The following is a 21,856-nucleotide window of genomic DNA, read 5'->3' on the forward strand; positions in this document are numbered from 1 at the left end:
TTATCACAAATTAAAGTGACCATCTGGATCACGGCTAGCACAGTCAAACGCCATCTTTTCTATATATATATAAAAAATAAATAGGAAAATCGATGCTGATGCAGGGGAATTACGAGTTCTGCACTCAATTCTCCTCTCAACAATTGTGTTGAGGTATTGTGGCAGTCTCGTCAACAATGAATTGAAAAAGGCGGACGAGTTTGCGTGCACGGCTGAATCCTGCGACGCTGACTGAACAAAGCTGCTCCTAATACGTGGACGGTGCATTGTCGAATTTTTCGTGCTATCCGATCAAGAGTCAGACCAAAGCCATCTTTAAAATAATGAAGGCAAGAATTGACCGGCGTCTATCCATACACCGCTCTGCACGTTCATCTAGGAGTAGGTTAAGATCAGTGGTAATGCAGCTGTAGCAAGCAGTCGTCGCTGCCGCCGCTGTTGGTACAGTACAAGATAGATGGTCCATTCACACACAAATCTGAAGTCTGAACTGAAAACAAACCCATGATCCGTACATACAATCGGAGTATATCACCTATGCTGAATGTCTAGCTAGCATCAAGCGTGTCTGGAACCAAAGTTAAAGAAAATGCCATAGCTCTATCCAATTAAGTCTCTCTCATTGTTCTGGTTGGACGCCTGGATTCAGGGGCAGTCGGTCGAGCGTATTGCACCTCATCTTTTTGCAATCATCTCGCGGAGGACAAGTAACACGAGGACAGTTGAGCAGGCACTAGCTGATAGAAGGTGGATCAGAGATATTAGGGGAGGCCTCTCGGTTGCTGTGCTGGACGACTATATCCACCTTTGGGAGAAGCTTGAAAACGTGCAGCTCAACATTCAGGAGAAGGACACCTTCAGGTGGAGGTGGACCTCTGATGGGAAGTATACGGCCAAGTCGGCCTAGAAGATGCTACATCAGGGAAGTGTCGGTTTGCAGGGAGCGAAGCGGATTTGGAAGAGTTGGGCACCGCCGCGGGTCAAATTCTTTGTTTGGCTCGCTTCCAAGGACCGAATCTGGACTGCAGACCGTCGTAAGAGGCATGGGCTTGAGGCTAGAGATCAGTGTTGGCTCTGCGATGCGATCAGGAACTCGAGACAACTGACCACTTGCTTGTTAACTGCTGCTTCGCCAAGGAGATTTGGTGGAATTCCCTTTCCTGGATGGAGTGCTCCTGCACTTTCAGTCAGCATCTCTCGCTGCAGAATTGGTGGGAGTACGCTAGACTACTGCAGCCGAAAGCAAGGAGGAAGGGGTTCGACACCTTGTTTATGCTGGTAGTTTGGTTGAGATGGAAGGAGCGCAACGGTCGTTTGTTCAATAGACAATCACATACTGTCTCGGAGGTTCTGGACTTCATCAAGTCAGAAATCACCCTCTGGGTTCAGGCCGGCGCTGCTAGATTAGGTTGTCTTAAGCGTGAGTAGTTCTAAGTGATGTAACCAAAGGCCGTTGTTTCTTTCGAAACCGTGGTTCTCATCGGTTCCTGTGTTAGGCGTCTTGCCAGAGTGGTCTGTGGAGGGGTGTTCAACTTGTAAAAACTATGGTATTTCTTCTTCTTGATATAAAGATGTGCAGCTCTCCTGCGTGTACAAGAAAAAAAAATTAAGCCTCTCTCATTCTATACACTACTGATATATAGGACACGCAACGATCGAGCAAACAAGGTACAGTAGCTAAGCTAGCTCTTGGCCTTGGAGTGGCGGCCTGATCTGTGCACCGGCGGCGTCGACGTGTCCGATCTCGACGAGCTGTAGGGTGCCTTGTGGTGGTTCTGCTGCTGCAGCCGCTCGAGCTCCGGCAGGACGCCGTCGGCCATGCCGGGGCGGTTCTTTGGGTCGTCCTCGAGGCACCGCAGCGCGAGCGCGGCCACCTCCTGCGCCTGCTTCTTGGGGTACTGCCCGCCGAGCCTGGTGTCCATGATCCGGATCACCTTCCGGCGCTCCCCGAGCTGCGGCTTGGCCCAGTCCACCAGCGTCGTCGACCCGCGCGCCTCGTCCATCGCGCGCCGCCCCGTCAGCAGCTCGAGCAGCACCACGCCGAAGCTGTAGATGTCGCTCTTCACCGACAGGTGCCCCCTCGCGATGTACTCCGGCGCCGCGTAGCCGCGGGTGCCGACGACGCGCGTCGAGACGTGGCTCTTGTCCCCCGTCGGCCCGTCCCTGGCGAGCCCGAAATCCGACAGCTTCGCCCGGAAATCCTGAACGATCGACGAGAAAGAAGAATTATGGATGGGCCGGTTGGGATTCATTATCATGCATGTCAACAAGGCCGGCGACGACCAAACCATTAAACCAACACAACACTAGCTACTATCGACCAAACCAAACCAACACACAGCACTAGCTACGACGACGTACGGAGTCGAGGAGGACGTTGGAGGACTTGAGGTCGCGGAAGATGACGGGGTTGTCCTGGCCGTGCAGGAAGGACATGCCGCGCGCGACGTCCACGGCGATGGCCACGCGCATCGGCCACGACAGCGGCTGCGTGGCCCGCCGGAAGAGGTGGTTCTCCAGGCTGCCCCGCAGCATGTACTCGTACACCAGCAGCTTGTTGCTGTCCGGGTCGGAGCAGTAGCCCACCAGCTTGACCAGGTTCTCGTGGTGGAGCTCGCCCAGGTAGGTGACCTCGGCCAGCCACTCCTTGTGGCCCTGGAAGCTCTCCTCCTTGAGCTTCTTGATGGCCACCATCCGGCCGACGCCGGGCTTGGTCGGGGCCAGCGTCGCCTCGTCCATCCACCCCTTGTACACGCACCCGAAGCCGCCCTCGCCCAGGTACGAGCTGGAGCCGAAGTTCTTGGTCGCCGCGCGGAGGTCGCTCATGCTGAAGGACTTGAGCCCAGCCACGTCGGAGCCGGAGAAGGCCGAGGAGCTGCCGCTGCTGCGGCGCGGCGCAAGCTTGGCGGTGGCCGAGCCTGCCGAATTGTTGGACGTGGTGCTCCTTGCTGTCACCTCTGAAATCGATCGACCAGGATGCAATTCATTATTGCAAGGTTAGATGATGATACTACATGAATTGAGATCGAGGAATCAGATCAGAAAGCAAAGAAAATCGTCGTCGTAGCTTATATTACTTGATTCAAATGGAGTGGAGGAGGCATTGGCACACTTTGCAGATCCCGTGCAGCAGTTCCCCATTGGATCGATCGGAATAGATCAACGTACGACCAGCTGATGCAGTGCAGACTCCAAACGGAGCATAATCCTAAATGGATTGGAGGGAGCAGAATGAAGAATATAAGGCAGGCAAGACGCGAGGAGCATGGAAGTCAGGGGAGGGAGATGCTGACAAGTCGTTCATTTGACTGACTGTGGCATTACACGGAGGTTTCCAGTACGTTTTTGTCAGTCAAGCAAGCAGAAAGGCTAATTCCCAGCCACGTACTACTTGCAGCTTCCAAGATACTTTCCCCATAAACAAGTCCATGGCAGGAATTTTATATGTTATTTACTGATCAAGTCTTTGACACCTAGCATCAACTTTTCAGTACCATGCATGCAGGACCTTGCAGTGGAAACTACAACAATTAGCCAAGGCGCCGTAGCTGAAGACCTGTCCTGCAGTTGGCGGTGAGCATATAACTTCTCTGCACCTACTGAAGGATGGAAACTTTCAAGCATTGCTTAGACATGGATCGACCAGATAAAAGTCACGGCCGGGGTTGTTATTAAGTACCAAACAAGATCATAGGCTTCATTGGACCTTGCGACTAGGTCTTGATCAATTCCAAACAAGCTAGGTCATACATCTGACAACAAATATAATCTCTCCGCAAGAGAATAAACTCCGGCCCTGTTAGTTATAGAGACTCTGAAAAGCGGCTACAGATCATGGATCCTGGGAAACTAGAGCGCGAAAGCTAACGGTCCAAACGGCTGAAACAAATTGTTGTTTGGAGGCGACCTTTAAGGGAACCTCGATAAAAATAAAAGATAATTTTAAAAAAAAAAACTGGCGGAGAGTGGATGGTTTTACTGTAGAATCTGGGCAAACCTGTAGTACTATGGAATCCGGGGTCCAAAACTGGGTGTCTGTTTCACCTAGGGATCATAAAAGTTTAAACCCACCGTTAATAGCTGAAACAAATTAACATGGCATTTTGTCAGTCAATTTAAACCGATGACATCACAAACAATGACATGAGCATTTGAGTTTTGCAGCATATCTTGGTCCAAGATGAATAGAATGGATTAATAAATACCATCAAGCCAATCGAAGTAGGACAAACATAATATTGACCTTTTGAGCAGTGGTCGTCCACGGTTTGTTGTCGTGAGGCAGATATGAAGTTTCGCTGCATGGCAACTTTTGTTTGCATGCAAATGTTACCTGAAGAACTCCAACAGTCCGTGACTAGTTGGTGCAAAACTCCAATGGTGAGGGTGCATGGAAGTCAATACGAAGAGATGGATGCTCAATCAGTCAGCTGGCCGACTCGATCATGTTGCATGGAGGTTTCCAATTTGTCAGCCAAGCTAAGCACGCAATTAACAAGGCCTTTGTCGCCTTGTCGAATCACAATAAAAGGGTCCATGGCAAGATTACTGATTTACCGTATAGTAAGTACTGCAAGTATTTGACAGCTAGCTTTAAGTTTAGTGGTACAGCAGCAATCCATAAACAATTGTAAAGCGGTTGGGTTGGCTCAGGCGTCCGGTTTCGGCTCAAACATAGAAACTACAGTATTTCCTTTTTTCTGAATGAATATGAAATGAAAGAGAAAACCTAAAATTGTAATATACTTCCCAGAAAACTAAATCACAGGGTACCTGGAGCAATTTAAACTTTGACTTAGCCTTCTAACAAATCTGGGACCGATTCAAACTTATGCAAAGTTATCAGCTGTTGCAAAACAGAAATCCAAATTTTCTTTTTCAAGAGATCGACCTCTGTAATAAGACCATGCACGTGCATCGATACACAAGGCAACAGAAACACAGCCATTCTGCGCGAGAGCGACTTCAAACAGTTAGATTTTAAACTGATTAGACGGCAGCTGAGCACGAGGACGATGAAGCTCTGTGATCGGCAGTCTCCCAAGTTGTCGCCTGAAGAATTCAATGAAGCAGGCAGCACTGGTAAAATTCCTGTCATTCTTGGAAAGCATGGTTGCGTGCCACATGTGCCAATAGCTTTAGTGACACATCTCTCCAGTAACCTTGTTTAGTGTACAGCTGTCTTTCCAGCAGCCTGGAATCCATAATCTCCAAGTACCAATTTTTCACATCAGGCTCACTCAATCATGAAATCAGCTGCTGTGTCACTAAACTCATACCAGTATATCAGCAGTCTGGAATCAGCATGGCAAAACTAGCTTTCTGATCATTTTCAGCTACACTTTGTACTAACAAGATTATCCACCAAACTTCCGGCTTCTTAAGATCTTCGCAGCCTGTCCAGCGTTTACATGGTGCAATCCTTGATGCTTTAAGCAATTGTTGCTCCTCGTGTCATCTGTTAGCATTTCCAGCAGGTAATGTGCATCTGACTTCTTCATGGTTAGCAACCTCAGGGATTCACTTAGGAAAGGGAGAAAAGCTTCAGGTCTTGAACAGAAGGGCCTAAAGATGTGGAGCAGGGCTTTTGTGTCAACTCTTAACTGAATTACTCCTGTGTCAGAGAAATTTAGTTCACCCCACCGTATGCTGCTGTAGATGAAGTAATCAAGGCCTTCTGCTATACTCCTCCAAAGATCAAGGAAATCCTTGGAATTAAGATATTGCTTCAGCTTGGTGGTCCTGTCTGTCAGAACATCTAGACTGGCAATAAAACCAAGAGATACTCCTGCGTTTTCTTCATCCAGGATCTGATCATCTATGGCAGTTTGCCCACTCCATGATCCAATGTTCTGGACATATTCCCATGACAGATCTTCAAATTCAAGCAGAATGGCAGACAGTATCTGTTCCAGATAATTGGTCCCTAATTTAACCAAAAAGCTGATTTCATCTGTAAACAGGGACCCTTGAGGACCCATATCCAAGAAGGCAGTATCTTCATCCCATTCCCGAAGCACATTTTCACAGTAACGTGCAGCGTTAATTGCACATGAAGCTTTTGATAAAGACTGATCTTCTAAAGCCGTATTTGACAATTGCAATGCCTCACAACGATCACGCAAGACAAGGAAAAAATCATTCAGGAACTTGACTGAAGAGGATCTGTTATAGTGGATCTGCATTCCCCTATTTGGCAGAGCACAGCCTCTTTCAATCATTGACAAAGCAGTTTTGACAACAAATTCAGAAATTGGTGGAGCTTTGTAGTCTTCTCTTGTAGAGAGAAGAAACTTAATTGAGTTTTCCATGTGACCAAGCTGGTCATGCTGACTGTAACTACATGACCAACTTGTCTCATCCTCCATTCCAGATTTCAGCTTATCCTGTGCTGAACTAAGCTCAACACTAGCCCATATCTGAAGCCAATCAGGGTGTTCATTATATATTGAAAAGACAGACAATGACCTAGACAGACCTTCAGAAAGAGATGCAATTTTCTGAATTCCTGAATCTGCCAGAAGCTGCATTCTTTTATCAAAGGAAATCATTAGGTCATTTAAGTGCATCCAAGAGGACTCTACTTCAGGTTTCACAGCAGTAGTCTGGTCCTGATTAGAGGTGACAAATGCTGGGAAAATTTGCCTCTCAAGGTATCCTACAAGCATTTTCACCATTCCTGTCACCCAAGATTCTTTGGCACTTAAGCCTGCTAACCTTGCATGATCAATCAAAGGCTGCAATACATCATCCACCCCATCCATGAAATCCTTTGTTATCTTGTAAACAAGGGTAAAAATGAACTCTGGCTGCTCAGACCATTTTGCAAAATGATATTCCATCCTTGAAGCAACAGGGTGAACTAATTCATCAATTGCCCAAAGTCCATTATCCAAGCAAGCAGTTTTATCAAAGTACTTTGAATCTGCCAGGGCAGGAGTTGCTGCTGCTATTTCGCATTGGCGCACTTCACGGTTTGCTTGTACATGTTGCAGGGCACACAGTGCTAGGAAGCTTTGTGAATATTTCTCTTTATTTTCCTCATTCATCAGGACTAGAGGATTTGGGATTTGGGAGTATTTATCATGCTCTGTGTCTGGTGAGGACAAAGAAGGTGGCCAACCCAGCGCTGCAAGTAGAGCCCGATAATCCGTGAGTGCCTGAGGCCTCAAAATGGCTAGAGTTTTGTCCACTCTAGAATCAACTGCCATGATAAGGCTGGTCCACTTTGGCCTACTCGTGCTGACCCTTACCAATTCTCGCTCAATATCCCTCACAGCATTGACAGCGTTGAGCAACTTTGCATGCCTCAATTCTGCTTCCTACATTTGAAAAGGTGGGATTAGCACTAATCTGCAGTTTAGTTTGCTGAGACACCTATGCATACAGCATGACCTATTATCAGCTCAATCAGAGATGATGAGTATATGAAAAAATAGGAAAAATAACTCACATTTGATTTTCGAAGTATGGATGGCAGGTTCAACTTTGAGGCCTGTCTAACGATGGAAAATGCCACATCTTCCAGGTTGCCAACCAAAGCTTCCAACTGTAGAGTAGCTTCTGGAATGTCAGCGTAGCAAAGTTATAGAATGAACTATTTGTTCCTACACCATACTGAGATAGAGATGTCAAAGAAGATATAATAGAATTTAGATATGCCAACAAATCCTCTCCATGGCAAATAGCAAAGACGAGCAGATTTTCACGCCGAGGAGAATCATATCAAAATTGAACAGTGAACTGGAATGGCAAGTTTGACACTGTGCGGTCTCGACAATTATTCAGGTAGTGAACTCAATGTGACGCTAGTTTAGAAACCTTCATGGGTATCTTAGTCACAGACTAGCACTTAAACCAACACAGAAGGTTGTCCATTGGACAGGATTATGACTACATTTCTTAGCAATTTGAAAGATCAGTGCTACAATGCACATTTTGAGCGCTTGAGAAATGGTGTGCATAAAAATTCACTGCCCGATTATGTTGTTGCAGTACATAAAGCATGCAAGTTACGAAACTTAACCAATTTGGTGGGTGCAGCCACGCACATTCTATTCTCCGGCCACTATCTACAAGTCCAGGATTTTGATACATTACAGTTGGGACCGAAGGAAAATCACGAGACGAGGAGAGGAAGAAACGCTGACCCGCGTAGAGTCGAATGGTGTCGATCCGTTGGATCTCCCGCACGAGCGCGGGCAGGCCGACCTTCCGCACCGTCTCCGCCCCCTCGTCCTCCACGTCGACGGCTCCGCCTAGCAAGCAACAAGGAACCCGAGGCGGATCAGCAGCGGAGCGGCACTGCCACAGTGCGCGGGGCACCGGGACCAAAACCCTATGTCGGTAGGGTTTATTATTACTGTGGGGAGCGAGCGAGCGAGCGAGAGAATGAACCTGGTGAGCGGATGCGGCGGAGGTCGGAGCGGGCCCCGGCGGAGCGCGCGAGCCAGGACGCTGCCGCGGCACCGAGCTGCGCCTCGAGGCGGCGGAGGGAGGCGTCGAGCTCGGCGCACTCGCGGCGCAGAAGCTCGGCGAGCGCCGGCGCGGCGGCGAGGTCGCCGGGGGAGGCGAAGTGCGCGTCCAGGAAGCCGCGCAGGCTGGCCGACGGCGGGGTCGACGACATGGGCGCGTGGGTGGAGAGAGAGGAAGAGAGTGGGGTGGGGTCCTTTTTCTTTTGGTTGTCCGTGGCCCGGCCCCGCGTGGGAGGAGGAAGACGGCTTGCCTTTGGTGGGCTCTACCTCTTGTGCTGGCCCAGCCCAGGAATATGCATGCACTCATGGCCCATGGAGCAGCAGCAAACGGAAGCTTGTTTGCTTGCTTGCGCAGGCGGCAGGCCAGGCCACTCCTCTTCTCCCTCTCCCCCTGCTCTGCTCTGCTCCCACAAAACCAAATCAAATCTCAAATTCACATCATCAGACATTCAGATCTCGTCTGCATTCAGCACTCTTCTGTATATAGATGCAGTGAATCCACCAGATCATCAAATAAAATGCTGTGATAGATGACTATGTGAAAGCTAGCTTAGCAGTTCATCATTCAGAGCATACAGGCAGTACAACATGCAGCTGAGATCAAGTACGAAGAACACGGATGGCAGGTGCATGCTGTACAGTACAACACATCGATCATGCGTCTGCATAGCGAGATCGAAAGCCATGCCATGCTGGTGCCTAGTATACATGCTATGCTAGTAGCTGCTGCAACAGCTCGATATATATCAGGCAGCTCCATCTGCAGTGCGTCCTAAATTAATTAATCATCAAGCTAAGCGCGCGGCCGGCGGCGGCCATGCATTGAGCAATCATCCGATAGAGGCTCAGAGCAGGTCGCTCCTCTCGTACATGACGTTCCACGAGTCCAGCGTCGGGAAGCACGGCTGCTGGAACTGCTGATGAAGCGCTGCCGACTCCGCCTCGTCTCCGCCGGGCGCCGCGCTCGGCAGCAGCTGCTGGTTCCCGTACGCTCCGGCGGCGCTGGCGTCCGCTGCCAGCAGCATGTCGACCTCGCCCGGCTCCGCCTGCACGCCGGTGATCTGCTGCACCATGATCCGGAAGTTGGCGGGGTCGGTGCTGATGTACGTGGTGGGGGCGCGCTTGGACGCCCGCGACCGCCGCTTCCCCGCGCGGCCCCCGGCCGGCGCCAACTGCTGGTGGTGATGGTTGCGGCGCGGCGATTCGGCGACGAGCACGGAGTCGCAGATGGTGAGGTGCGGGGCGTAGGCAGCCGGGTGGGCGGCGGCGAGCGTCGGCGGCGCGGGCGCGGAGAGGGAGGAGGCGGAGTCGGAGGACATGGAGAAGTGGAGCGCGCGCGCGATGGCGGCGTCGGCGAAGGAAGTGGCCAGGAGCGCGGCCGGCGGCGCCAGGCACGAGATGGCGTCCATGGCTTGATCGGGGGCTAGCTTTCCTCCCTTTCAAACTAAATTAGCTAGATGATGATGAGTGAGTGAGGTGTCGTGTATGCTATGCTATGCTTTGCTCTGCTCTGCTTGGAAGGTGGGGGAGGCCTCTGTGTGTGTCTATATATAGATATATATATATATATAGACACACACACACAGAGGAGGAGCAGAGGCCGAGAGGAGGAAACCGCGTGGGGTGGTGGGGGGCGTCGCGTCGGTCGGCGTGAGGCCGCCGCGCTCGCTCGGTGTTTGTCTTGCGGTGTCGGAGGCCACCGGCAGCATGTCCGTCCGGTCCAGCGCACGGCGGCAGGCATGGGCGAGGAAGGGTAAAATAAAGGGTTGGTGGGCGACGGCATGTGCAGCTCTACACCTGCACTGGGCATTGCTAGTGATGGAAGCAAAGCGGTCGCCGGCCGGGAATGAGGTGGCCGTCGCTCTCACCGGAGATTTCCTCCGACAGATCTCCATCCAAACGGTAACAAATAAAAGGAATCACATCACATCACATCTCTCTCTCTCAGATGCTAGGTAGGCAGACGCCGAAAACGACCGCCGAACCATCTAGCTGGATCCATTACATTCCCGGGCCAAGGTTCCATGCATCTTTACTTACTCGCTCGATCAGTAAGAGTGAGTGATCTAGAAAATTTTGTTGTTCATATTACCAGATTGCATAGAGCAGGCGCCACCCCTTTCTCTGTTCTTGCCTGTCCACACCACACATGCAACTGTGTGTCGAGTCGATGAGTGTCGTCGACAGGACAATAATACTACTGTAACTGTGCTCAACCGCATTGCATTGCGTAATCCTTGCATTGTAACTGTGATCCGCATTGTTCGAAACACTACCACCGACAGATCGATGGATGGAGTATCATCTTGCATTCCATGCGGCCTGCTCCAGCATGCATGCAGCAAGCAGCCACATCCTCCTCCCCTACCCCACCATCATGAGCATGCAACAACGCGTTTCTCTGCCTAAACAGGCGCCGCCTCTACAGCAGCAGCACAGCTACAGAGACGAACAATTGACAGACGACACAGCTCATGGTGGACGCTTGCGGATTATATAATAAACACAAAAACAAAACTCAACAGGTTTGACGGGTTAGTTCGTCCGACGTTTGTCAGCGTTGAAATCGGCCTCCCCTTCGTTCAGCAGCCAACCACTCCTCCAATTAAACTACCAAGCTACTACTAGTTCATCAAGTCCACTGTTCGAGAAGAGCATGCATAGCGTTTAGCTTAGATTATTACTAGTAGTCAGGCAGAACATCGATCCCATGAGCTAGGCAGGCATTCCCTTGTAATTGAGTGCTTTGGAAGACTTTTTTTTTGGCATATATTGGGTACGGTCCCTCAAGCACTCCATTTCATCCGCTACTAATCCTGCTGCCTGCTGGTCAGATGGATGGCTCTTCAATTCTTCATTCTTGCCAGCACTCAGCAGAGGTCGGTGTCAGGTGCAAAGCTCAAGAGGAGCTTCTTTGACATACATGATCAGAAAGCAATACTTTTTCTGTCATCCCTCATCCAGAACAAACTGCATGTCTGCTGAAACCTGATCTATCGGCTCCACTCTTCCTTCAACTTCAACATTGTGAACTAGCTTGAAGAGTGACGGCTTTGTGAGGCTATGATGGTGTCAGCATGTGGTAGCCATCCACTGTTCATTACTTTAGGCTCCCCACACACATCAGATGCTCCCAGCATCCCATATAAAACTAGTTCACGTGAGTGATACTACTACGCCTGTTTGACTTGTTGTACCTGCTCCCTTGTCCACTTGCATTGCTTTTCATTTTAACTATAAATACTAGCCTATCGATCCATGCTCTGGCACGGGCTAATTAGAGTTGTAATAATATAAAAATAAGACTTATAGCTAATAATTATAATTATCTATCTCACGTCCTCTTTCATCTATTAAATATTCTAACACATATTCTAAAATATATATTTATTATTAACTAGTTGCAATAGATTTCATTTTACATCACACGTCCATACGTGTTTGATATATATTTAATTGAACCATTCGTTTGTGAATTGATATTCTTATCTCTTCCACCGTACATACATGAATACATTGTGACCCATATCGTGGGTAGTATTTTAAATAAACAATAACATAAATAATATATTAATGATGATAGAAATAATAGTTTAGAATTTTAATTATATTGGTGCACTTTAATATTTTTTTATAAGTATATAATTTAGATTCAGATTAGGGGTTACTTTAACTTTTAATTATGGTATAATTGGATAATTTATATGCAAATTTAGGGGGTTGTTTGCATTACTATTTTTATAATGGTATAGGTGAGTAATTTACGCAAAAAATAGGGGATTACTTTAGATTTTTTTATAATGGCAGAGGTGGGTGATTTAGATAGGGGTTACTTTTAGTCTATTTTCATAATGCCAGAGGTGGTTAATTTATTAGAAAAGATAACCGATCCAATAACTATTATGATTAGAATTGTGGATTGATAGCCGGATGTTTCTGACTTTTGTTTTGTGAGAATTTCAAGAATTTCTATTTTTTTAGAGTGTCCACCTGGCTTCATGTGAAAGCTTTAAAATGAGTAATAGTAAAATTAGCGCTCTGATCCGAAACATCCTACCATTTCCAAACCATGCCTGCCTGATGGGGCGATTAGTAAACAAGCATTTGAGCTTGGACCATCCCCTTGTCGCTTGATTATTCCCTTTGACATGTAGCATCATGCACACACATCCCTATCCCTATCCGCATGTCAATATGCATGGCCTGCTTGCCCCATCATCAGATCCAGATCAGAGATGAGCAAGTGGTTTTCGTTCACGTCCAAAAACGATTCCCGTGTGAGCCCCGGAGGCCAGAGCCTTGTTTTCTGCATGGCTTGTGCTCCTGGTTTCAAACCTCCTTCTCCCTCATGCATTATTATGTATACTCCTACTACATGCTAGCTAGCATCATGCTCTAACCGCAACGTTGCACATCAGCATGGCATCGCCTAGTGATCTGTGCATGTTCGATCTGAAAGTTGATGAAAACTTTTGAATTCTTTTCCTTTGGGGTTTGATCAGAACATGCATGCAGATAGCAGTTTCAGCAAGTTGATGCCTGCGTGCCTGCAGTACGGTGCATAAAAATATATGCAGGCGACAGAGCGAGTCGACAAACAGGCGGCACGAGAAACAAAGGAGGCGGGCGGCATCGTCAGCATCCTGGGGAGTGAGTGACTGCAACGGCTTTTGACTTTGGAGGGGGGAGGCAGCAGCCAGCAGTTGGTTGGAATCTGGTGGACCTGCTTGTTGGTTTCCCAGAGGTCAGATATGCTTGCCCGTTGATTCCGTCCATTAAAAACAACTACTAGCCTGGTTGCTTTGGCCCTGCATGGCATTCCTGCTCTCTCAAGTGTCAACCGGTTTGAATGTTTCCGCACAATTAATCTTGCCTGGCTCGGCCACCCAACAACTGTTGGTCAACTTATGCACGCTTGGATTTTGGGCGACAGCTTCTGTAGACCAAGTAAGTCAGAACAGTGGCTCTCGTAAGGGTGGAGGGAGACAGCCACGGAACCATGTCAGCAACAGTACCACGAAAAGGTCAAACTACAAAAAACTGGAGATGGAGCTTTCCTGCGTACGTACACTGATAAGTACTTGCTTGTCACCGAAGTGATTCTACCGGAACTTGACCAGTAGTATACTGCATAGGTATATCAGTAATCACAATTACAGTGTAATTGCACACACTATAATACTATATATATTTACGCCACTAATTTACCTCCACGTTCTGTTTGTTGACAGAATCGGCACTGACATGATTTCATCACTCTAGCAGTGGACTTCTAATTCTTTTACCCGAGGAACATTTACTTAGCCACGTTCATCACCAACACGAGGATGAGGATGAGGATGAGGTAGTTTGTCTGTGCAGCACTAGTTGAATCCTTTCTCCAAATCCTCTCCTTTGCTGCGCTGACGTTTTTCTGCAGATAAATGTACCTTTGCACTGAAATTTCAGAAAAGGCTTCAAGCTTCTCCAGGAACCTCAGCAGACTGGACTGCAGATCAGCAGCGGGGGCATGACTTGTCAGGACATCTCCCCCCTTTCCATCATCTGGCACCCTGTCTTGGTGAGGAATGGAGCGGCTTGTGTCTGCTATGAGACCTTCAATGGCTTCCTCCAGATCCCTGGTTCGTAAATCGTCCAGAAGTTTTATCCACATCTCGCAGGTTGTAAACATCGGCGCAACAGCAGGCCCTGTTAGCGAAACCTCAACGCCATTTCGCTTCCTGGAGACCTTCGTCCTCTTCAGGGGCTTCATGCACTTGTGCAGCCATAAGTTTAGGCTGCAGAGGTATGCCTTGTGGGACGCCATCCAGTACAGCAAGTTGGAGCATAATCTTCTCAGCTCCACCAAGAGCCGAAGCGCAGCTTGGCATTGAGATTCTGACTGAAACGATACCTTGAGGCTGCAGCTTTTGGATGCTAACTTGATTATCTCCTTCAGATGTGAAAAGAATCAGAATATAAACATCTAAACAAATGCAGGTTGCCTATTGTGACACAGCGCATTCTTTTAAGCTAATCTCATATGACTAATGTCTCGCAGTGGTACCTAATATGAGTATATGATGACATGACACACCTATATATCGCACACCCCTATGTAATGTGTTATAATGCACAGAGAAAGCATATTTCTACAGACTAATCGACGCCGATGTAGATAGACATACCATCCAACTAGTTCATCCAGCTGTGGTTGTAAGATCTTCATCTCTCAGATCTTCAATATTCTTAGAAATGAAGTCTATTTTCTGAACAGACACTAGAACTCTGGAATGCAAGTCCTTCACCGCAGAACGGGTAAAATCAATATCAATTTGATTCCCCCCTCTTGATTCCTGTAGCCTCAGCTTCTTACGTTTCTCATCGTACTTCCTGTAGATGGCACTGCTGGCCTAAAAGCAGAACAATATATATTAGCTCCAGTCGTCTCAATAGTCAATATCTGATTTTGGAACACCCATCAAACAGATTTGTTCTGTAGAGTATAGTTAGATCATCCAGAAAATAAATGTTACCTTGACTTCATCATAAAGCTTGCTCTCCCATGCATACAATCTATCAAGTGTTGAGATATGGCTGCCAGCATTAGTCCCAAGTGGATTTCTAGATGGTGACAGTTGTGTAGGCACTGATCTATGCCAGGTAAGGTACTTTATCTCAGCTTGAGGAGGAGCTGCATCAAACCATTGTGCATCACATTCTTTGCACAGTGGGAAAGATCATGTTTGATATTTTACAGCGCAAACCAAAATGCTGAAAAACAACCACTGATCTAAGAAGCTAACATAAAGCAGTAATCACAATGGAATGAAATCAATATTATGACAATATATTCAAAAAATTTACCTGAGTGTCACATTACGAATTACGATTGCTCAGTAAAAGAAACTTTTGTAATTGTGTTTGTAGCACAGAAACAGCACAAAACTGGGCCAAAGGATAAAAAAGGAGGCAAACACATCGTTTCAGACAAAATTAACTCACATTCAGGAAAAGAGGTGTCCTCCGTGCAGCAAGAAAACAATGCTGCCAGAAAACTCGATGGCTTTAATCCATGTGCTGCAGAAAATCATTTTCATTTTAATATTATCTCAAACTGTAAGAGAAGCTAGGACAAATGGTCATGACAGAAAGTTATTTGCTTGATATCTAACATATTTCTTCAGCTAGTAGAGGACGGAGCTTGACTTTATCTTCCTCAAGAATAATTGGGACTTCTTTTCCAGAATCACATGCCCGAAAAGAAAAATATCTCAGCCTCTTTCATGCATGTATCGATATCCTTTACCACATCACTACATCCACATCAGTATAAGGTTTCTTCAATTCGCCATCCACAAGAAGAACGTCCAGTGAAGATCTGCCATTGTCCTCTTCTTTTTGCTGTTTGGACTGCGAGAATCAGTATTTTTTTCTAAAGCATGTCGTCCCTAGTGCCTTGCAATTTGCGAGCGTCCGCGCCTCCTTACGGGCCCACCAACCCGCTCGCCGCTTCAATTCAAAACCTCCGTCTCTTGTGCGTGATCGTTTTCTTTCGGCTTTCGGCTACAGAAAGGAAAGCTGCAGAGGAGGCAGCTACCGCCAGCTGTTATTAGTGCGCGGTAATCAAATGCTCGCAGGTTTGCCTCTTGCTTCTTCTCTACTCCACCGCTGCTCCGGTCTTCAGGGGTCGAGGTTTGCAAGTTCTCCTTCGGGTCTAGTTCCAGTTGGAATTGATGCATCCGGTTTTCGGGTGATTGGTGCGCCGGGATCCAGGATCGAAGGGGAGTCCTTGCGTCGTCGGTGTCTCTGGGATCAAGGATCGATGGGACATGGTCCGCTGGATGGATTTTCGTTCAGAGACTGGTTTTGAGGGTTCAGTTGTCGCTGCTGGTTCTGAAATGAGGGTTGGGTTTGGCGGTTCGGTGTCCTAGGATCAAGGATCAAACGAATATCGTTGCCTTTTCTGGTGGGTTGGTGGCCGTGCGCGTAACTTGTTCGACTCATTTCCTACTGGAGGTACTGTGATGCGGGGATGGACCACGTAACAGTTCGGAGGTGACAGCTAGTTCAGTTCCTGGCCAAGGATACGTTGAATTATTGAAAAATTTCTTCTTCATTCTCAGTTTCTTTTCTGTCTCCCGATTCTTCCTATCCGGCTACTTCATGAAGAAAGGATTTGCTGTCGTGTTATTCTGCTGTACAGCTTGCTACATAATGTGTTTCATGGTTTACTCTTTGATGACCACGATCCAATCTATGCAGGGACTCAATTTGTGGGGAATCTGTGAATCTTCCACACTTCTGAAACATGAGAAGATTCTTTTTCTTTGGGTCCTCCGCTACAAATGCTGGTGAGGAAAATAGGACACTGGGCAATGATAGCACGACCAAGCATAAAAAGACACTGGAGGCAGGAGATGAGGGCAAGGAGAGTTCTGGTTCCTGCAGCACAAGGTTGTCAAGATCCAAAAGCCGGTGTCAAAAGCGGAATAAGGAGGAACCAGGCAATCCGAAGCAGCTCAGGAGGTCCATGTCATTCTCATCCCCGGCCAGAAACAGTTGCGTGGACGAACGATGCTTTAGCTTCTCTGGTGATGTTCCATGCGCATTGTATGATGAATCCGATGCACCTCAGCATCCCAAAGATGTTGTGTAAGTGGTTTCCATTGCCTGATGATTACTATCAGTACTCCCTTATAATCTATGATGTATGCCATGATTGAAATAATGGTTCTGGCTATAAACAGGTGTTGCACATTTTCCATGTATATACATGTTATTAAATGAAGAAAAAGGAAGATGCATATAGAACGAGAAAGGAAATGGCAGACAAACCAGGATATGTTCGTTGTGTGAATCTGCTTTTGGCAAAGGGGGCTCTTTACAATTGTTCAGTTTCAGTGCACATGCAGATTTTCCCTGGCATCTATCATCTGTACTAGATGTGACTGCATAAACAAATTACATTCTCCCATTTTCACCCAAATATATATTCTTGTGATTGAGTTCCAGTTTAACATTAGCATCTTTCTGGCAAATCCCATTTTAATCTTAAGGCCATGTGTATCATAGCTCATTTTATTCATCATGTCATCTGAGAACTGATTTTAACAGTAACTTTAACTTGCAGCCCCAACATGTGGTCACCAGAAAGAAATCCAGTATTGAGAGAATATGCAATAAAGATCCCGAAAGAACATTCTGCCATGGAAAATGATTCTCCTCGTTCAAGATGTTGTTCATGCTCAGCAGGGCACTCTCCTGTTAGCTCTCCCATTGCTCCTCGATGCAGGCCAACAAGAGTAAGCAATTTATTAAACAAGAATGAAGTACTAGATCGATACATTGATAGAGGGCATGAAGATGCAACAGTAAATGAGAAACAGAAGCAGTACTCCTCTGCCGCATCTATGGTTTCTAATTTGGGAAGGCCACCTCGACCCCAATCAACAGTACCATCTGTACCAAAGTCAACGAAAGATACTGCAGAGAGCTACCCAGATGTGGACCTAAAAGATGCCTGCCTTCGGCGAATTGCTCAAGAGGGTACAGGGGATACCTGCAAGATTACAGTTATGTGCAATGTAGGTAGAAACCATTTAAGCATGTCAGATGCTTTTGAGAGAGAAAGTGCTACTTCTGTTGAAGATATTTATGAAGATTTGCAAGATGTGAGACCTCCAAGTGTTATTTGTCCCTCCACTTCTCCTACTTCAGGTAAGATCTCAAGGCTCTCCATTCATTGAAGACTCATGCTTTTGTGATGCCTCTCAATATTTTCATGATGATGACTTAGATTTTGCATCAGGGGAGGAAGAAACTGATGACAGGTTGCTTCAAAGAGCTAAAGAAGTTGAGTCAAGGTTTATTGTTCCTTGTGGAGAAGAATATGAATTCAGCATGCTCAGAGATAAGCGAATGAGCTCAAATGACGTGTTTCAATTGATCCAACAATTGACAGAAGATAGGAAACAGTTAGCACATGAACTGTCTTCACAGATCAAGGCACGTGTTGCAGAAAGATTTTCCGCCAAAGAGCAATACAAGCAATCAAAGAAAGAGTTAGATACCAGAACTAGGAGGCTGGAGAAGGAGAAGAGTGAAATACAAACTGCACTTGAGAGAGAGATGGACAGAAGGTCACATGATTGGTCTGTCAGACTTTCAAGATTTCAATCTGAAGAAGAGAGACTACATGAACGGGTGAGAGAACTTGCAGAGCAAAATGTCTCATTTCAGAGAGAAGTTACTTTTCTAGAAGCAAATAAGGCTGAAGCTTCAACTAAAGCTGCAAGTTTGGAAATGCAAAACAGCAAACTAAATGATGATATAGAGAAACTCAGAATGGAGCATGAGAAGCTCCATAATTCCTCAGTAGATTTGCATGCTCGTTTTGCTGAGGTCGTGGAGGAAAGGGACCACATCCGGGAATACCTGAAGGACAAGGAGGGAGAGAACAAAGCATCGCACAAAGTGATTGCAAGACTACAAACAGCATGCAATGAACAGGAAAGGACAATTACAGGCCTGAGACAAGGATGTAGAGCTGAATTAGATGAGAACTTTGTTGAGTGTGCCAGTGATAAAACAAGGAGATTGCAAATAGAACTTATTAGATTGACAGGGGTGGAGCAAAAGTTGAGAGGCGAAAATCGATCTTGTCATCTTGAAGTAGAGTCCCTCAGACAAGAGAATATTGCACTCTTAAATCGTATGCAAGGTGCTGGAAATGGAGCAACCTTCTGCTCAATTCGCCTTGACCAAGAGCTTCAGGCTAGAGTGGACAGCTTACAGATGCAAGGCTTGTCATTGCTTGATAAGATTAGTCAACTTTGCACCAAATTGTTGGATTTGATCAAACGCAAGAAACTTGAAAATGAATCTTTCAGTGGCAATGATGTGTTAACCGTCAGTGATTACAGTTTTGAGTACCAGAGCATCAAAGGAGGAATTGAAAGTCTGAAGCGAAGTTTGAAGACAATCAATTCTGTACTAAATGAAAAGCTAAATGTACAAGAACAATCTGGTGAGATTGCAGCTGGAAGCAGTCCTTCCAGGGAGGAAACGGTGAGTTACTTCTGGTACAAAAGGACTTTTGCTGTTTTAACTAAATTAAAAAAGCTTTGACATGTTCTATTGAACGTGCTTTCCTGAAACTTCTACAGTAAGAATTTACATAGGATGCCTATAATCCAATTAGTAGTGATTTAACTTTTATGAAAAGCTGAAATGCTTTAATAGTTTTAGTTTCTTAAGCATATTTTTGTCACCACCGAATAACTTCCACTCTTATGTAGGATGATTTTGAACTCAAGCTGAAAGAAGAGGCTATGCTGAGCAGAGTACTAAAGGAGGCAGTCTTGTCAAAGGAACTTGACATTGAACAATTGGAAGCGGTTCTAGCATCTTCACTCCGTATCCAAGATGTTATGAGAAACGAGATCCAGAGAGTTCAGGATGAACTTTCTTGCATCACCCACAAGGCTAAGCAGTTAGAGCTTCAGGTAACATCACATACTTGCTCCCCAATAAACCAACAGTTCAATATCTTCTCTGATCAAAGAAGGATTTTGAGAGTGATTTCCCGTTCATCATGTATTACTGTTAAGTATTCAGGTTTCAGTATATTTCAAAACACTTTATAAGCAGGTGGGTTCTTTTGTTGAACGACTTGGTTACCTGACTGTTCAGAAGACGGGAGATTTAACTTCCATCTCATTGGTCTAAAAAATTTCTGTTAACCATACAAATCCATTGCGCTAGTCATTACTTTTCAAATTTTGACATCTTGCTAAGAATCTACGATAAAATGTGCCCCAAGTCGAGATTTAGTCTACTGTGGATGTTCATCCAATAAGTTTTCTTGTTTAGGATCTTGATCATCAATCAGATGTTGTGTTGAATGTTTCCGGAACCACTTCTAAACTTAGGATGATGCGAGGTAGCATATAAAACAATATATTGTGGTTTTAGAGGCGTCTGGTCAGCAAGTATTCATTCCAGGGATCATCACTGCTAGTCGTAAAAGAAAGGAATACCTGAGAAGAAACCAACATAAAGTAGATATCTGTGTACACCAAGTGGGATGTGCAGATCAATTTGCCTAGGTAGGCAGCAATTGACCACCAATCATACTGCTGTGGTTATTCTGGTACCATCCGAAAAGGCATGATTCTTGAAACAGGTAGTCTAATACTATAGTATGTTGTTCCATGTTAGATGCTATATATCTATCTAAGATTTCAGCTTCATGTTCATATGATAGTTTTTGCCGTGGTCCTTTACCTGAAGTGCTTTTTGATCATCGACAGTCTATTTACTCCATTGTTACAAATTTAGTGTGCACTGCACTTTACAGGTATCCAAGAAGGATGAAGCAATGAATGAGATACAGCAGGATTTCCAAGAATCTGCAAAGGAACTTGCCGCTCTCCGCGGGGCACTAAAAACAGTGACCGAAGAGAGGGACCTGTCGTGGCAGGAAGCAAAGCAGCTGAGAAGAAACATGAGCATCATGCAGAATGAGGTGGTGTCACTGAAGAAGAAGATCGAAGCCCTGGACGAAGACATACTTGTCAAGGAGGGGCAGATCACGATACTGCAGGATAGCATCGACAAGCCGTTCGACATCATCTGCAGCCCCAGGTCGTTGAGGGAGTTTGACATGGAGTTAAGAGTGTGACGCCAAGAACATTTTGTTTTTACACCATGCATGGTCCTTAAAGATATTATGTTTATTCCCTGAAAGACAGAGACGCTTCGACAGTGTCTTGCAGTACACCATAGTGTGTGTGTATATATATATATAAATGTTCTAGTATGATACATACTTCACGTACATGCTCTTCGTTGGGTCAAATACGTCCTACATCACGAGATACACATGTGGGAGTAGCTACGAGTGCATATATATATATATATATATATATATACTCGCGCGTAGCTACTCTCACCATCAGTATAACACTGTGCGTATATCCGTATACTCATTTATCACTTTGAGTATGTTTATATACCAATTCTAAGATACTCAAAAGGATATATTAAAAAATTTCAAAAGCACCTCTATTTTTTAAATATATTATAATTATACCTTAGTACTAGTATATAAAAATTAGTATATCCACATACTGTATGTATGGTCCCATACCCAACGTATATACCATCACAGATGTTCTAGTATAACGACATACTTCACGTACATGCTTTTTATTGGATCAGATACATCCTACGTCATAAGATACACACGTGGGAGTAGCTCCAAGTGCGTGTAATAAGAATGGATTTTCCATATATATGTATATTTATGTTATTTTAGTTTTTCTATATTTATAGCGTTTTCTACGTACTTAGATATAGCATGTATCTAGGTACGTATAAATATAAAAACTAGGAACGTA

The 21,856-nt window shown here is 45.8% G+C and overlaps 4 protein-coding genes and 1 pseudogene across 8 annotated transcripts; 1 reads left to right on the top strand and 4 right to left on the bottom strand.

Annotated features, from left to right (window-relative positions):
• Window positions 1-1,533: 1,533 nt before the first annotated feature.
• On the bottom strand, window positions 1,534-4,664 carry LOC112882856 (probable serine/threonine-protein kinase PBL2). The gene is made up of 4 exons (XM_025948021.1): window positions 4,244-4,664; window positions 3,078-4,080; window positions 2,362-2,957; window positions 1,534-2,201 (listed from the first exon to the last, which is right to left on the bottom strand). Exons 2-4 carry the CDS (start codon window positions 3,139-3,141, stop codon window positions 1,683-1,685), a joined length of 1,179 nt encoding a protein of 392 aa, XP_025803806.1. The 5' UTR covers window positions 3,142-4,080; window positions 4,244-4,664; the 3' UTR covers window positions 1,534-1,682.
• A 131-nt stretch (window positions 4,665-4,795) lies between these two features.
• Window positions 4,796-8,797, bottom strand: LOC112882853 (RINT1-like protein MAG2L). Of its 3 annotated transcripts, none has more exons than XM_025948012.1 (4): window positions 8,398-8,797; window positions 8,151-8,258; window positions 7,454-7,549; window positions 4,796-7,322 (listed from the first exon to the last, which is right to left on the bottom strand). In XM_025948012.1, exons 1-4 carry the CDS (start codon window positions 8,779-8,781, stop codon window positions 5,358-5,360), a joined length of 2,553 nt encoding a protein of 850 aa, XP_025803797.1. In that variant the 5' UTR covers window positions 8,782-8,797; the 3' UTR covers window positions 4,796-5,357. The 3 variants fall into 3 exon arrangements, with proteins under 3 accessions (XP_025803797.1, XP_025803799.1, XP_025803798.1); XM_025948014.1 differs by having other exon boundaries at window positions 7,454-7,560; window positions 8,398-8,679; XM_025948013.1 differs by having other exon boundaries at window positions 7,454-7,563; window positions 8,398-8,679.
• Window positions 8,798-8,980: 183 nt separating this feature from the next.
• LOC112882773 (calmodulin-binding protein 25-like) lies at window positions 8,981-9,986 on the bottom strand. The gene has a single exon (XM_025947921.1). The coding sequence runs from the start codon at window positions 9,881-9,883 to the stop codon at window positions 9,320-9,322; it is 564 nt and encodes a 187-aa protein (XP_025803706.1). The 5' UTR covers window positions 9,884-9,986; the 3' UTR covers window positions 8,981-9,319.
• Window positions 9,987-13,770: 3,784 nt separating this feature from the next.
• LOC112881368 lies at window positions 13,771-16,195 on the bottom strand (annotated as a pseudogene).
• On the top strand, window positions 15,973-21,283 carry LOC112883334 (myosin-11-like). 3 transcript variants are annotated; one of them, XM_025948615.1, is made up of 6 exons: window positions 15,973-16,093; window positions 16,719-17,108; window positions 17,587-18,173; window positions 18,265-19,523; window positions 19,754-19,960; window positions 20,815-21,283. In XM_025948615.1, exons 2-6 carry the CDS (start codon window positions 16,765-16,767, stop codon window positions 21,136-21,138), a joined length of 2,721 nt encoding a protein of 906 aa, XP_025804400.1. In that variant the 5' UTR covers window positions 15,973-16,093; window positions 16,719-16,764; the 3' UTR covers window positions 21,139-21,283. The 3 variants fall into 3 exon arrangements, with proteins under 3 accessions (XP_025804400.1, XP_025804403.1, XP_025804402.1); XM_025948618.1 differs by having other exon boundaries at window positions 16,034-16,075; XM_025948617.1 differs by having other exon boundaries at window positions 16,071-16,148.
• The last annotated feature ends 573 nt before the right edge of the window (window positions 21,284-21,856 follow it).

The sequence above is a fragment of the Panicum hallii genome, chromosome 2 (genome assembly GCF_002211085.1).
Source record: "Panicum hallii strain FIL2 chromosome 2, PHallii_v3.1, whole genome shotgun sequence".
Classification (NCBI taxonomy): domain Eukaryota; kingdom Viridiplantae; phylum Streptophyta; class Magnoliopsida; order Poales; family Poaceae; genus Panicum; species Panicum hallii.